A 12,651-nucleotide genomic window follows, 5' to 3' on the forward strand; every position below is an offset into this window, starting at 1 on the left:
TACTTACAAAGTATTAAATTTAAGGACGGGCGCCTTTTTGATTGTTTGCGCGTTTTCGATCCATATTGCAGCACATTAAGGTCTATTGTCCGACCATGGCGCAGGGTCGGCTGCTGTTATCCTAGTCTTGACTCTTGTAATGTGAAACACTACCTTAAAAATAATGACAACTGACACTAGTCAAATGAATGTCAGTGTCAAATCATATTTTAGGTCTTTTAACATACAATTTTTTATCAGACCAGCAATTACGTTTATATCTACATTTCTATTTCATTTGTGTTCTCACAGTGTTTGCCCGCAGTTTTCATTTTCGTGTATTGCAATGGCTTACTTATTAAACCCTTAGTATTTTGTTTATCTAACGATAACAACAAAACAAGTCACAACGATATAACTAAGTTACATGACATTATAAATTACCTTAAAATATAACCTTAAAAATTATTGTTTGAAGAGGTAAACAAATTGGATTGAGCGCTATTTATATTTTACTAAAAATTTCACATTGGATCTCAAAACTCAAGTGTAATCTGCCAAAATGTTGCCTCTTTCGCTACTACGAACAGCTCAAAACCACCCAATGCTTGTGGAATTAAAAAATGGCGAGACCTACAACGGTCACCTTGTTAGTTGCGACAATTGGATGAATATAAATCTCAGAGAAGTGATTTGCACATCAAGAGACGGTGATAAGTTTTGGAGGATGCCCGAGTGTTATATCCGGGGTAGTACCATCAAGTATTTGAGGATTCCGGATGAAGTTATCGATATGGTTAAAGAAGAGACTCAAGTTAAAGCTAGAGGTCGCAGTGAAATGTCTAAAGGACGAGGTGGCGGTCAGAATATGCGGTCTGGTCGAGGTGGAGCTAGAGGCGCGTTCGGAAACCGAGGCAGACCGGCGCCGTTGGCAAGAGGAGGCGGGAACACTGGAAGACCACAGAATAAAAATAAAAAGTGAATAGGCTATGTTTATTTAATAAATTAATTTTTTGGTAAGGTAGTTTGTGTTTTAGTTTAATTGGTCCGGTTAGAAATTGCACCAAAGAAGATGGCTGTATTTTTGGCTACCTATATTTAAGGGGATTTACTAAACCAATCTTCTTGAAATTTTGCATAAATAGACTCTTAAAAAGATACCTAGACATAGGGTCCATTTCATCCCGGTACAAACTATAGTTTCCGTGTGATTTTATAGGCTTAATTCTCACGGGCAAAACTGTGGGGAAATGATGGTTCATAATAAAAAAAAGCAACTTCATGTTTATAACATTTATTAATTAAACATAAAATAAATATATGCTTAAATGTAAAAGCGATTAGTTATCTATAAATGCATTACGTATGTTATATTATATTTTCGCATACATTTCAGACTGCAGTTACTTTGAAAGTCAAAATTTGATCTTATACCTTGTCCAACTATTTATTTTAATTCTTACACCACATTTATTAGTGTTGTACTATAAAGTTTGTTCATTTGTAATATCCATAGAAATTTACATAGTTACATATTCAATTAGTTTACGACTGAAAACTTTTTATTGATAAAAAAATACATACTTTTTTTGTCCAACATTTTTATATTGTTTTATAATAACATACATATCATCACGTCTATATCCTTCGCGGGATTTTTTTAAATTGAGACTATATATTACTTTTGATTTTATTTGCAACCAATACATTACTACATGAGGTACATTCCATTACATAACATTCTTCATAACTTATTGATCACGTTCACTATCATTTTAGGTTTTTTTTTTTAAATAATTAATATTAAAAAAAAAAACTAAAACATCTGCGATTTAAATACAAATATGATATTTATATGCAATCAGAATATATTTAACGATTAATATTTTTTTACGAAGTAAAAGTTTATATCATAAAACTGTAAACATTAACATAAAACAAATTTATTTTGGTTGACTGGAAGAAATCCCGATTGGGATAAGTCCGCCATTGTACATATTCTTCTATATCCAATGACTGTTTTATTTTTGTTATATATGTTTTTTTATGTGCAATAAAGAGTTTACAAACAAACAAAACTACCGTAGCAGCTATCATGATTAAAATAAATGGTTGGACAAGGTATAATTACTTTGTGTGCAAAAGAATACATTGCCAGATGAATTTTCCAACAAAAGTTAAGTTTAAAAATCAACTTCGCAAAGAATCTTACAACAAGAAATAACAAACTATCACATCTTTATCCCTTGGGGGGTATACAGAGCCGAGAGATAGTTCGGAAAAGACTCAAATACCACGTTCAGCTGAATGGCTTAATAATGGAATCGATCCGAGGCTAAAATTAGACAAAAAAAGAGCAAAAAGATGGAACAATATATTTTAGTTGATTCCGGAGTCACTGTCACTGTTATACACACAAATAAATTTTGACCAAATGGAACTGTTACATCAATCATCGCTGGCCAAAGCCTTGAATTTATTCACAATAGCTATAGTTTCTTCTTCATCATCATCATCATCGCTGTCATCATCAGCGTCGGACTCGCTTGACTTTCCCTCGTCATCGCTGTCGGAGATTGTTGAACTGACTTCATCATCTTTTGTCAGCGCTTGCACCCATTTGATGTATTTTAGTTCGGCGTGATTCTCGAATGATTCTGTAATAGTCATCAATCATTACTCTCAATAAATAGATTGAACATCTTTCAATACTTTTACGCGTAGACAATCATCAAACTAATAGGAGGTGCGGGAGGTCGGAAGCGGTGGCTAGTGATGTGACATTGAATGAAAATACAAAAATTGTTATCGATGTTTCTTAATTTTTATAGTATTTGCATAATACCTACTATAAAAATTAAGAAAAATCGATAACAAGTATATTAATAATCGCACATATACATATAATAACCTTTTTCCAAATATGAACGAGTTCTCAACTCAATTTTATGTTTGTTATCAAATAAGTAAGAAATGTCTAAATAGTTTTGTGATATTCTTTAAATTTAGAAAATTTTATCCCATTTCTTACAAGATAATCTATGAATTTTTTTGCGAAGCTGCGGGTATATGTTGAGAAAAACAAGTCAAATAATATAGATAATCATCAAATCATACAAGTCAAATCACTTAATATTTGTCATATCTTTTGGTTTCACTACATGAACGTTGAATGACATCAAATAAATTACTTAAAACTAAGTTCACTGCCGCTTCCAAAGCGTCAGTGCGAAAGAAGCGGTAACAAGCTGCACTGCAGCATTTTATTCAACAACGTCAACTTCACAGTTATTCAAAATTAGAATAGAAATGTGGACGACCACCACCAACATAAAAAAAGAATAGGACCACTCCATCTCATTTCCCATGGATGTCGTAAGAGGCGACTAAGGGGTGGGCTTATAAACTTAGTATTCTCGTTTTAGGCGATAGGCTAGCAACCTGTCACTATTTGAATCTCAATTCTATCATAAAGCCAAACAGCTGAACGTGGCCTATCATCAGTCTCTTCAAGACTGTTGGCTCTGTCTACCCCGCAAGGGATATAGACGTGACTATATGAATGAATGAATGAATGTGAACGAGATAATATTAGATATCTCACCTCTGTTCTCCGTAAAACCAGGCGGTCTCAACCACAAACAAATTCTTCCATCCAACGCCATTCGCAAGAGGCTGTTAGCCGCTCGATATGTGTCCAATCTGAAAATATAAACATTTTTACACATTCATACATACATATGGTCACGTCTATATACCTTGCGGTGAAGACAGAGCCAACAGTCTAGAAAAAACTGGTAGGCCACGTTCAGCTACATGTTTGGCTTAAAGATCGAATTGAGATTCATATAAAGCGACAGGTTGCTAGCCCGTCGCCTAAAAGCAGAATCCCAAGTTCATAAGCCTATCCCTTAATCGCCTTTTACGACATCAATGGAAAAAAAGATGTAAGCGGTCCTATTCTTTTTTCTTTTGGTGCCGAGAACCACACGGTAAATATAAAAGTTAAAAAAAGATATACAAGGAGAGTGTGGAAGGAAAGGTCGGAGTGGGAAGACCTAGACGAACGTATCTTGATCAAATTAAGGACGTCCTGGCAAAGGGTCAGGTCAAGAGTACCCGAAACCGCCGAGCTTGCATGAAGAGAGTTATGAATATGGATGAAGCGATGGAAGTGTGCAGAGATCGTGGAAAGAGGAAGTCACTGCCTACCCCTCCGGGAAAGAGGCGTGATTTTATACATACATACATATGGTCACGTCTATATCCCATGCGGAGCCAACAGTCTTGAAAAGACTGAATGGCCACTTTCAGCTATTTGACTTAATGATAGAATTGAGATTTGCGTGATTTTATGTACCTATACATATGTATGTAAAAGAATGAAGAGAGTTATGAATGTGGATGAAGCGAAGGAAATATGCAGAGATCGTGGCAAGTGGAAAGAGGTAGTCTCTGCCTACCCCTCCGGGAAAGAGGCGTGATTTTATGTATGTATGTATGTAAAAGTTAAAAATAGTAAAAAATATATGTTACCTGGCCGCTTTGGCAGTAAGAAAACCTCTCTTCTTGGCCCAGCCATCGCAGATGTCTCTAGGCGACCACGTGTCATCGTTTTCTGGGTGCTCGATGCGTAGTAACTTGGGTAGGTCCAGTCTTTCGGCAAGATATCTGATTTTTTTTTATAAATGAGTATTGTATGCCTTGAAATTTAGTGACTTTTGGAATTAACCATATCTATTTATTTTATTTATTTATTTAAACTTCATCTTGATCAAATTAAGGACGTCCTGATAAAGGGTCAGGTCAAGAGTACCCGAAACCGCCGAGCTTGCATGAAGAGAGTTATGAATGTGGATGAAGCGAAGGAAGTATGTAGAGATCGTGGCAAGTAGAAAGAGGTAGTCTCTGCCTACCCCTCCGGGAATGAGGCGTGATTTTATGTATGTATGTATGATAAACTTCATTGCATGTAATACAAATGTATAGCACAATTGGCGGACTTAATGCTGGAAGCATTATCTATCAGTCAACCATTGGGTCTGACAGAGAACTTTATGTGGGGTCAAACTAACTAAGACAATATATGAAATAAAATAATTATAATAAACATACATAAAAACTACAATAAATAAACAATATATATAAATAAATTCAGGCCTTCAATGATATAGCTTATTTGTAGGGAAAAATATTTTTAAAGTACTGAAGAGTGACACAACAGTATATAAAAATATGTAATATCTACGAAAAAAAATTGAATTGACATAAATACTATATGTCAATCTCTTCCTCCTGGCTTTAGTCCCGGTTGCATCCTCACCTCTCTGGAGAGGAGCCCGGGATATGCCTTTGACCATGGATCCTGAATTGGGTGAGTCAGGTTTTTACACGAAGCGACTCCCGTCTGACCTTAGCAACCTTTGTATGTCAACTTAGCCTTGTAGTATTGGATTTATGGTTAAATTAAATAATACTTGTCAGTAGATGGCGCTAATTTCAAAAAGTAGGTATGTACTATTTTACCGACTACAGTTTGTGCAGGTAAGCGCCATTTTTGTTCGTATGGTAGGGTTAGTAGTCGATTGGCACGAAAATTATTCGCACGTTTTCTTGAAACTTTTCGATAAAATACAGGTGTGTGCGAATCGCATATTACTTCGAAGGGGTCGATTCGCACGCAATTTAAATACTTCCGTGCGAATCGCCTACTAAAAAAATATTTTTATTGAAAGGGGACGATTCGCACGATCGTGCGAATAATTTTCGTGCCAATCGACTACTAACCCGTATGGTAATAATTAATTGTATTTTTTTTACTATTTCTACATAATAGAAAACAAAGTGTGAAAAATAAATTTATTTATTTTATATATTTATGTACATCAAGGAAAATAAGAATAAAACTTTAAATAAATGGAAATTCAGTACAAGGGCACTTCTTATTTCTAGAGAAATTTCTTCCAGCAGGCCCACGACAGGATAATGTTAAGAAATACATTGGCTTGTACATAATCATTAAGATACATACATACATATGTTCACGTCTATATCCCTTGTGGGGTTAATCATTAAGATATAAACCGTAATTAAGATATCAACCTATACACATTTTATAAATAAATTTATTTTTAACAGATATCTAAATAGTGCATTAACTACACAAAATATTAGTCAACTGATGAAAATACCACAAATGCATAGTACGGACAATTCTTACCTGATGGTCGTATAAGGTTCTCTAAGCTGCGCTATGGGAAAGGACCCCATCAAAATCTGTATGGGACGAGGGACGGTCGAAGGGAACACTAAGCCGGGACAGTCGCACAGGCGGACCTACAAATAATTATTATTTACTAGCGACCCGCCCCGGCTTCGCCCGGGTGCAAAATGATAAATGTTATTATACATAAAAACCTTCCTCTTGAATCACTCTACCTGTTACAAAAAATCCGTTGCGTAATTTTAAAGATTTAAGCATACAGACAAACAGACTAAAATAGCGACTTTGTTTTATACTATGTAGTGATTTACTGATTATAATATTCCACCTCGGGCATGACTACTTTCGAAGTTATGTACATTAGTGCCGTGTGGTTCCCGGCACCAATACAAAAAAGAATAGGAACACTCCATCTCGTTCCCATGGCTGTCGTAAAAGGCGACTAAGGGATAGGCTTACAAACTTGGGATTCTTTTTTTAGGCGATGGGCTAGCAACCTGTCACTATTTGAATCTCAATTCTATCATTAAGCCAAATAGCTGAATGTGGCCATTCAGTCTTTTCAAGTCTGTTGGCTCTGTCTACCCCTCAAGGGATAAAGACGTGACCATGTATGTATGTATGTGAACTGTAAAATTTCCTCACCGAACGTATAACTTAACACGTTTTTTAAATCATAAACATACCTGGGGCGTCAGAAATATAGTTTGGAAGTGTTTAGTGTGCCCCGGCGTTTTAGACACGGAGACAACTTTCTTTCCCATGATGGCGTTCATGAGCGATGATTTCCCCACGTTGGGTTGACCCACACAACCGATTGTGAGCACGCCATTTTTGTATTTTTCGTGCTTGTAAAATGTCGTATCCGCTTTTTCAACGATCGTTTCGCCTGTGGAATGATTGTGCATTTATAGGTACCTATTTATATCACGTTTTGTCGGCTTACGGGGTGTACAGAGCAGACGGTCTTGAAGTGAAGACCAGGGTTTTTTTTATTTGATATTTTTTTATAAATAAAAAAACTATAGGACCACTCCGTCTCTTTCCCATGGATGTCGTAAAAGGCGAATAAGGGATAGGCTTACAAACTTGGGATTCCATTTTAGGCGATGTGCTAGCAACCTGTCACTATTTGAATCTCAATTCTATCATCAAGCCAAACAGCTGAACGTGGCCTATCAGTCTTTTCAATACTACACTAGGGATATAGACGTGACGTATGTATGTGTATAAAATTTATCATACCCGGTTGACCGAGCTGGCCTTCCAAAGATGGCGCTGGTATAGTTTCTTAAAACGCAGTTTTTAAAATGTTTATATATCTTGGGAACCGAGCTTTTCTCGAACCTAGGACCTTGATAAATCGATTCCTTGAGCCGAAAAGCTCTTAATCTGTAACTTTCATGAAAATCGTTGGAGCCGTTTCCGAGATCCTGATTATATATATACAAGAATTGCTCGTTTAAATATATTAGATTTCCTTACCAATTTGCCGTGTGGTTCCCGGCACCAATAGAAAAAAGAATAGGACCACTCCATCTCTTTCCCATGGATGTCGTAAAAGGCGACTAAGGGGTAGGCTTATAAATTTGGGATTCTTCTTTTAGGCGATGGGCCAGCAACCTGTCACTATTTGAATCTCAATTCCATCTTAAAGCCAAACAGCTAAACGTGGCCTGTTAGTCTTTACAAGACTGTTAGCTCTGTCTACCCCGCAAGGGATATAGACGTGATTATATGTATGTATGTATGTATGTACCAATTTCCGTTCCCTCCTCGTCGTCCATTTCCGAAGAGGCCTCTTCCTTAATCTTCTTCTCCCACGATGATAAGTCCACGTTGTTAGCCACAATCAGCTTGCATGCTTCTAGAATTTTCGTAGCTCCCTCCGCGCACATCTGCTGTCGCCCTTTACGACGGCGGATTTGTAAGCCTGCGTACAAGCAAGAAAAAATATTTATGTATTACTAAATAAATAAATATTATAATAAATATATATACGGGACAGATTGAGTTAGCCTCGTAATAAGTTCGAGACTTGTGTTACGAGACACTAACTCAACGATACTATATTTAACAATAAATACTTATATAGATAAACATTCAGAGACCCAGGCCAATAATTTTTGTATTCAGTAGTAGTATACAATACCCCGTATCTGGTATCATAGTATCTAATTACTTATACCTAGTAATATCCTAAATCTGGTACTATCCAATACCTAGTATCGTGTGTACTTAGTATGTAGTACCTAATATACCTTCCACTCTGTGGTCTCTGTGGCGCAGCGGTAGTACGCTTGTCTGTGACACCGGACGTCCCGGGTTCGAATCCCTGCCAGGGCATGATGAGAAAAGAACTTTCTCTGATTGGCCTGGGTCTAAGATGTTTATATAGTATCATTGAGTTAGTATCTTGTAACACAAGTTTCGAACTTACTTCGAAGCAAACTCAATCAGTGTAAATTGTCCCATATACCTATATTTATATTTATTATTATAATTATGTGCCGTGTGGTTCCCGGCACCTCTTTCTCTCCCATAAATGTCATAAAAGGCGACTAAGGTATAGGCTTTCAAACTTAGGATCCTTTTTTAGGCGATGCGCTAGCAACCTGTCAACCTATTTGAATCACAATTCTATCATTAAGCCAAACAGCTGAACGTGGCCATTCAGTCTTCAAGACTGTTTGCGCCAATTAGTTATCTGTGCGCAATTTCCAAAGTAAAAAAAAGAAGAAAAATCTTTCCGCCTTTTTTTGAACGTTTTTCCGAATACACATCTTTTTATCGAGTCCAGAGTTTTATTTCGTCAAAAATTATAAATCAGGACTACTGTTGTCTCTGTCCACCCCGCAAGGGATATAAACGTGACCGTATGTATGTATGTATAATTATAATGACTCACCAGCCTTATCCTATGTATGTATGTATTATTATAACTACTCACCAGCCTTATCCTATGTATGTATGTATGTATTATAACTACTCACCAGCCTTATCCTATATATGTATGTACTAGAGGCCGCCCGCGACTTCGTCCGCATGGAAACCCTATCAATCCCGCGGGAACTCTGGGATAAAAAGTAGCCTATGTGTTATTCTGGGTCTTCAGCTACCTACATACCAAATTTCATGGTAATCGGTTCAGTAGTTTTTGCGTGAAAGAGTAACAAACATCCATACATCCATACAAACTTTCGCCTTTATAATAGTAGTAGGATTATTATAACCACTCACCAGCCTTATCCCTGGTGGCGCCCCGGAGCCGGTACCCGGGGCAGGACGTGAAGTACACGACCCGGAGCCCCGGGCAGGCCTCCGCCAGGAACAGCTGCCAGGCGCGCACGGCGCCCGCCGGCACCAGGTCAATCTTGTTCAGCACCAGGATCATGTCCTTCTTCAGATCGTTCACCACGTACTCGTAAAGGGAGGGGGGGAACATCATGCCCTGGAATTGATTTTTGTTTTTTTTAAATAGAATACAAGTGGTGCCGGGAACCACACGGCAAAAAAAAATGAAAAGGACTACATACATACAAACATATGGTCATCTATCTATATCCCTTGTCTATATCCCTTATGGGGTAGATAGAGCCAACAGTCTTGAAAAGACTGATAGGCCACGCTCAGCTATTTGGCTTAATGATAGAATTGAGATTCAAATAGTGACAGGTTGCTAGCGCATCGCCTAAAAAAAAGAATCCCAAGTTTGTAAGCGTATCCCTTAGTCGCCTTTTACGACATCCATGGGAAAGAGATGGAGTGGTCCTATTATTTTTTATACTGGTGCCGGGAACCACACGGCACGGAATAGGACTACTCTATTTCTTTTCATTGTCATACTAACATTATACAGTATAGCAATCCCAAGTTTGTTAGCCTATCCCTTAGTCGCCTTTTACGACATCCATGGGAAAGAGATGAAGTGGTCCTATTCTTTTTTGTACTGGTGCCGGGAACCACACGGCATGGAATAGGACTACTCTATTTCTTTTCATTGACACACTAACATTATACAGTATAGCAATCCAAAGACTTGTCAACTGTCTTGAGAAATCTGAAAGACCATTTTCAGCTTTATGGCTTTATGATTGAATTGAGATTCAAATAGTGACACAGGTTGTCAACAAGAGATATACCAAGTTTGTAAGCCTATCCCATAGTCTACAGCGACATTACTGAGTTATGTACATTAGTTTGAGTGCTAACCAATGCTCTTACGGCGAGGGAAAACATCGTGAAGAAACCTGCACATTCAGCCATCTGAATGTACAACCATGATCCAAGGATCTAGGATAGTATATATGGAGTTGCTTCGTGTAAAAAAACCTGACTCACCCAATCCAGGATCCACGGTCGAAGGCATACCCCGGGCTCCTCTCCAGAATGGTGAGGATGCAACCGGGACTAAAGCCAGGAGGAAGAAGAAGACTCACGGCATATCTGACGTCCACAATCAATAGCAACACGTCACACATTTCAAGAACCCTCCATAGTTGTCGCCAAGTCTCCAAGTTGAGTTCGAAGTAAGATATGTTCTTCCAATGTTCCGATGCTTGCAACTGGTCTATGTAGTTCTGTAATGAGAACGGAAAATTTTAGTAACATGCATGCATACAAACATACATATAATCACGTCTGTATCCCTTGCAGACAGAGCCAACAGTCAACAAAAAATAAAAAATATTATTTATGAACTAAAGTTTAATTCATAACTTATATACATACTAGAGGCCGCCCGCGACTTCGTCCGCATGGAAACGCTATCAATCCCGCGGGAACTCTGGGATAAAAAGTAGCCTATGTGTTATTCTGGGTCTTCAGCTACCTACATACCAAATTTCATGGTAATCGGTTCAGTATTTTTTGCGTGAAAGAGTAACAAACATCCATACAAACTTTCGCCTTTATAATAGTAGTAGGAAGTAGTAGGATATAAAAAGTTACATAAATTTTCCTGTATCTGCTGTAATAACAAGTAAGTACTGTAAGAATAACGTGACCATTTTTTTTTTGCGTCGGAGCGGGACGCTTTCGGAATTTTGTATATAAGTAAATTATAAATAATTATCTATACATATAATTAAATATTATAACTATACATATAATTTAATGATGCTACGATCCCTTACTGCCCCAGCGCAAAAGACCTTGGACTGCAGATCGATTCAACTTTTAGCTGGGTTCCTCACGTCACTGAGGTCTGCCGTTAAGTAACTGGTATGCTTCGTTCTCTTTATAGACTAAAGAACTTCCTTCCTCTGAGAACCAAAATCTCCCTCGTTCAATCCTTAGTCATTCCTACTATAGATTATGCCGACGTGTGTTACTGCGATCTTACTCAAGTCCTTCTCATTAAACTCAACAGATTAGCCAACAACTGTATTCGCTTTATTTTTAATATCCGTAAATACGATCATATTTCTTCTTTTCGTTCGCAGTTATCATGGCTTCCTATTCCTGAACGTCGTAAAGCCAGAATTCTTTGTTTGTTGTACTCTCTACTCAATGATGCTCACTCTCCTCTTTACTTAAAATCTAAATTCCCGCTTCTGAGTTCCGCCCATTCCCGTTCTCTTCGCTCTGCAGACAACCTGACTCTGCGTACTCCTCTGTTCCGGTCTACTTTTTTGGAGAAATCTTTCCAGGTTCAGGCTGTGAGGCTCTGGAATGGTCTTCCTGAAATGATTAGGAGAGCTCCTAGTCGCTCTGCGTTCAAACATGCTGTGAAGGGGTTCTTTCTTCGGCAGATTAATGATGGGTCATCCTAATTATATAATTATATATTTTATGTATGTATATGTATTTATTAGTGTATATTATGTATCTTGTATGTATTTACGCATTTATTTTTTTGGAATGTATGTATTTTGTCAGTATGCATGTGCACTTTATCGCACCACCAACTTAAAGTTTTTTCTGTTTGGTCAACTGGTTGACTGGTAGAGAATGCCAAACGGCATTAAGTCCGCGTTTTGTACATTTTTGTTTTTGTGCAATAAAGTTTAAATAAATAAAACAGTTAAAATATTTTCTCTGTTCTTTTAGTATTTTTGACTGACTGTTCTCGTCAGCGAGATTTGAGTGCAATGTTGATATAAAATAGGTATAAAAATTTGGTTTGTTTACAAAAGCGGGACATTTTTGCTCTCGCTGTGGACAGCGGGACAGACAGCCTGAAAGCGGGACAATCCCGCCGAAAGCGGGACGTATGGTCACTTTATTAAGAAGCTTATACTGTCAGGGAAAAGAATTTTTATTCATATCTTGAACCTAACAAACTAACCTTAAAATATCTCTGTTCTTGACTGTCCAACTGCGCCGGGGTCATGTTGAAGTCCCACGGCGGCCGCTTGGGGAACGTCAGCTCTTTCGGGAAGAAGTCGGCCGGGTTCACTTCCATTTCCTTCTCCGGAACTGGGTTCAAGGATTTTCTGGAATATAAA

At 37.7% G+C, this 12,651-nt stretch overlaps 2 protein-coding genes across 3 annotated transcripts in view; one reads left to right on the top strand and one right to left on the bottom strand.

Annotated features, from left to right (window-relative positions):
* Positions 1-222: 222 nt before the first annotated feature.
* On the top strand, positions 223-1,003 carry LOC106133723 (U6 snRNA-associated Sm-like protein LSm4). Its single transcript, XM_013333541.2, has one exon. It carries the CDS (start codon positions 542-544, stop codon positions 959-961), a length of 420 nt encoding a protein of 139 aa, XP_013188995.1. The 5' UTR covers positions 223-541; the 3' UTR covers positions 962-1,003.
* Positions 1,004-1,283: 280 nt separating this feature from the next.
* The window catches only part of LOC106133725 (guanine nucleotide-binding protein-like 1), a 68,349-nt gene continuing 56,981 nt past the window's right edge, over positions 1,284-12,651 (bottom strand). For both annotated transcript variants that reach the window (XM_060952484.1, XM_060952485.1), the window contains 9 exons: positions 12,492-12,639; positions 10,642-10,782; positions 9,443-9,653; positions 7,962-8,135; positions 6,889-7,091; positions 6,200-6,315; positions 4,516-4,650; positions 3,584-3,681; positions 1,284-2,636 (listed from right to left, as the gene is read on the bottom strand). In XM_060952484.1, the coding sequence (XP_060808467.1) occupies positions 2,428-2,636; positions 3,584-3,681; positions 4,516-4,650; positions 6,200-6,315; positions 6,889-7,091; positions 7,962-8,135; positions 9,443-9,653; positions 10,642-10,782; positions 12,492-12,639 (1,435 nt within the window). In that variant the 3' untranslated portion in view covers positions 1,284-2,427. The remainder of the gene's footprint in view (positions 2,637-3,583; positions 3,682-4,515; positions 4,651-6,199; positions 6,316-6,888; positions 7,092-7,961; positions 8,136-9,442; positions 9,654-10,641; positions 10,783-12,491; positions 12,640-12,651) is intronic.

This window comes from Amyelois transitella, chromosome 28 (genome assembly GCF_032362555.1).
Source record: "Amyelois transitella isolate CPQ chromosome 28, ilAmyTran1.1, whole genome shotgun sequence".
NCBI lineage: Eukaryota > Metazoa > Arthropoda > Insecta > Lepidoptera > Pyralidae > Amyelois > Amyelois transitella.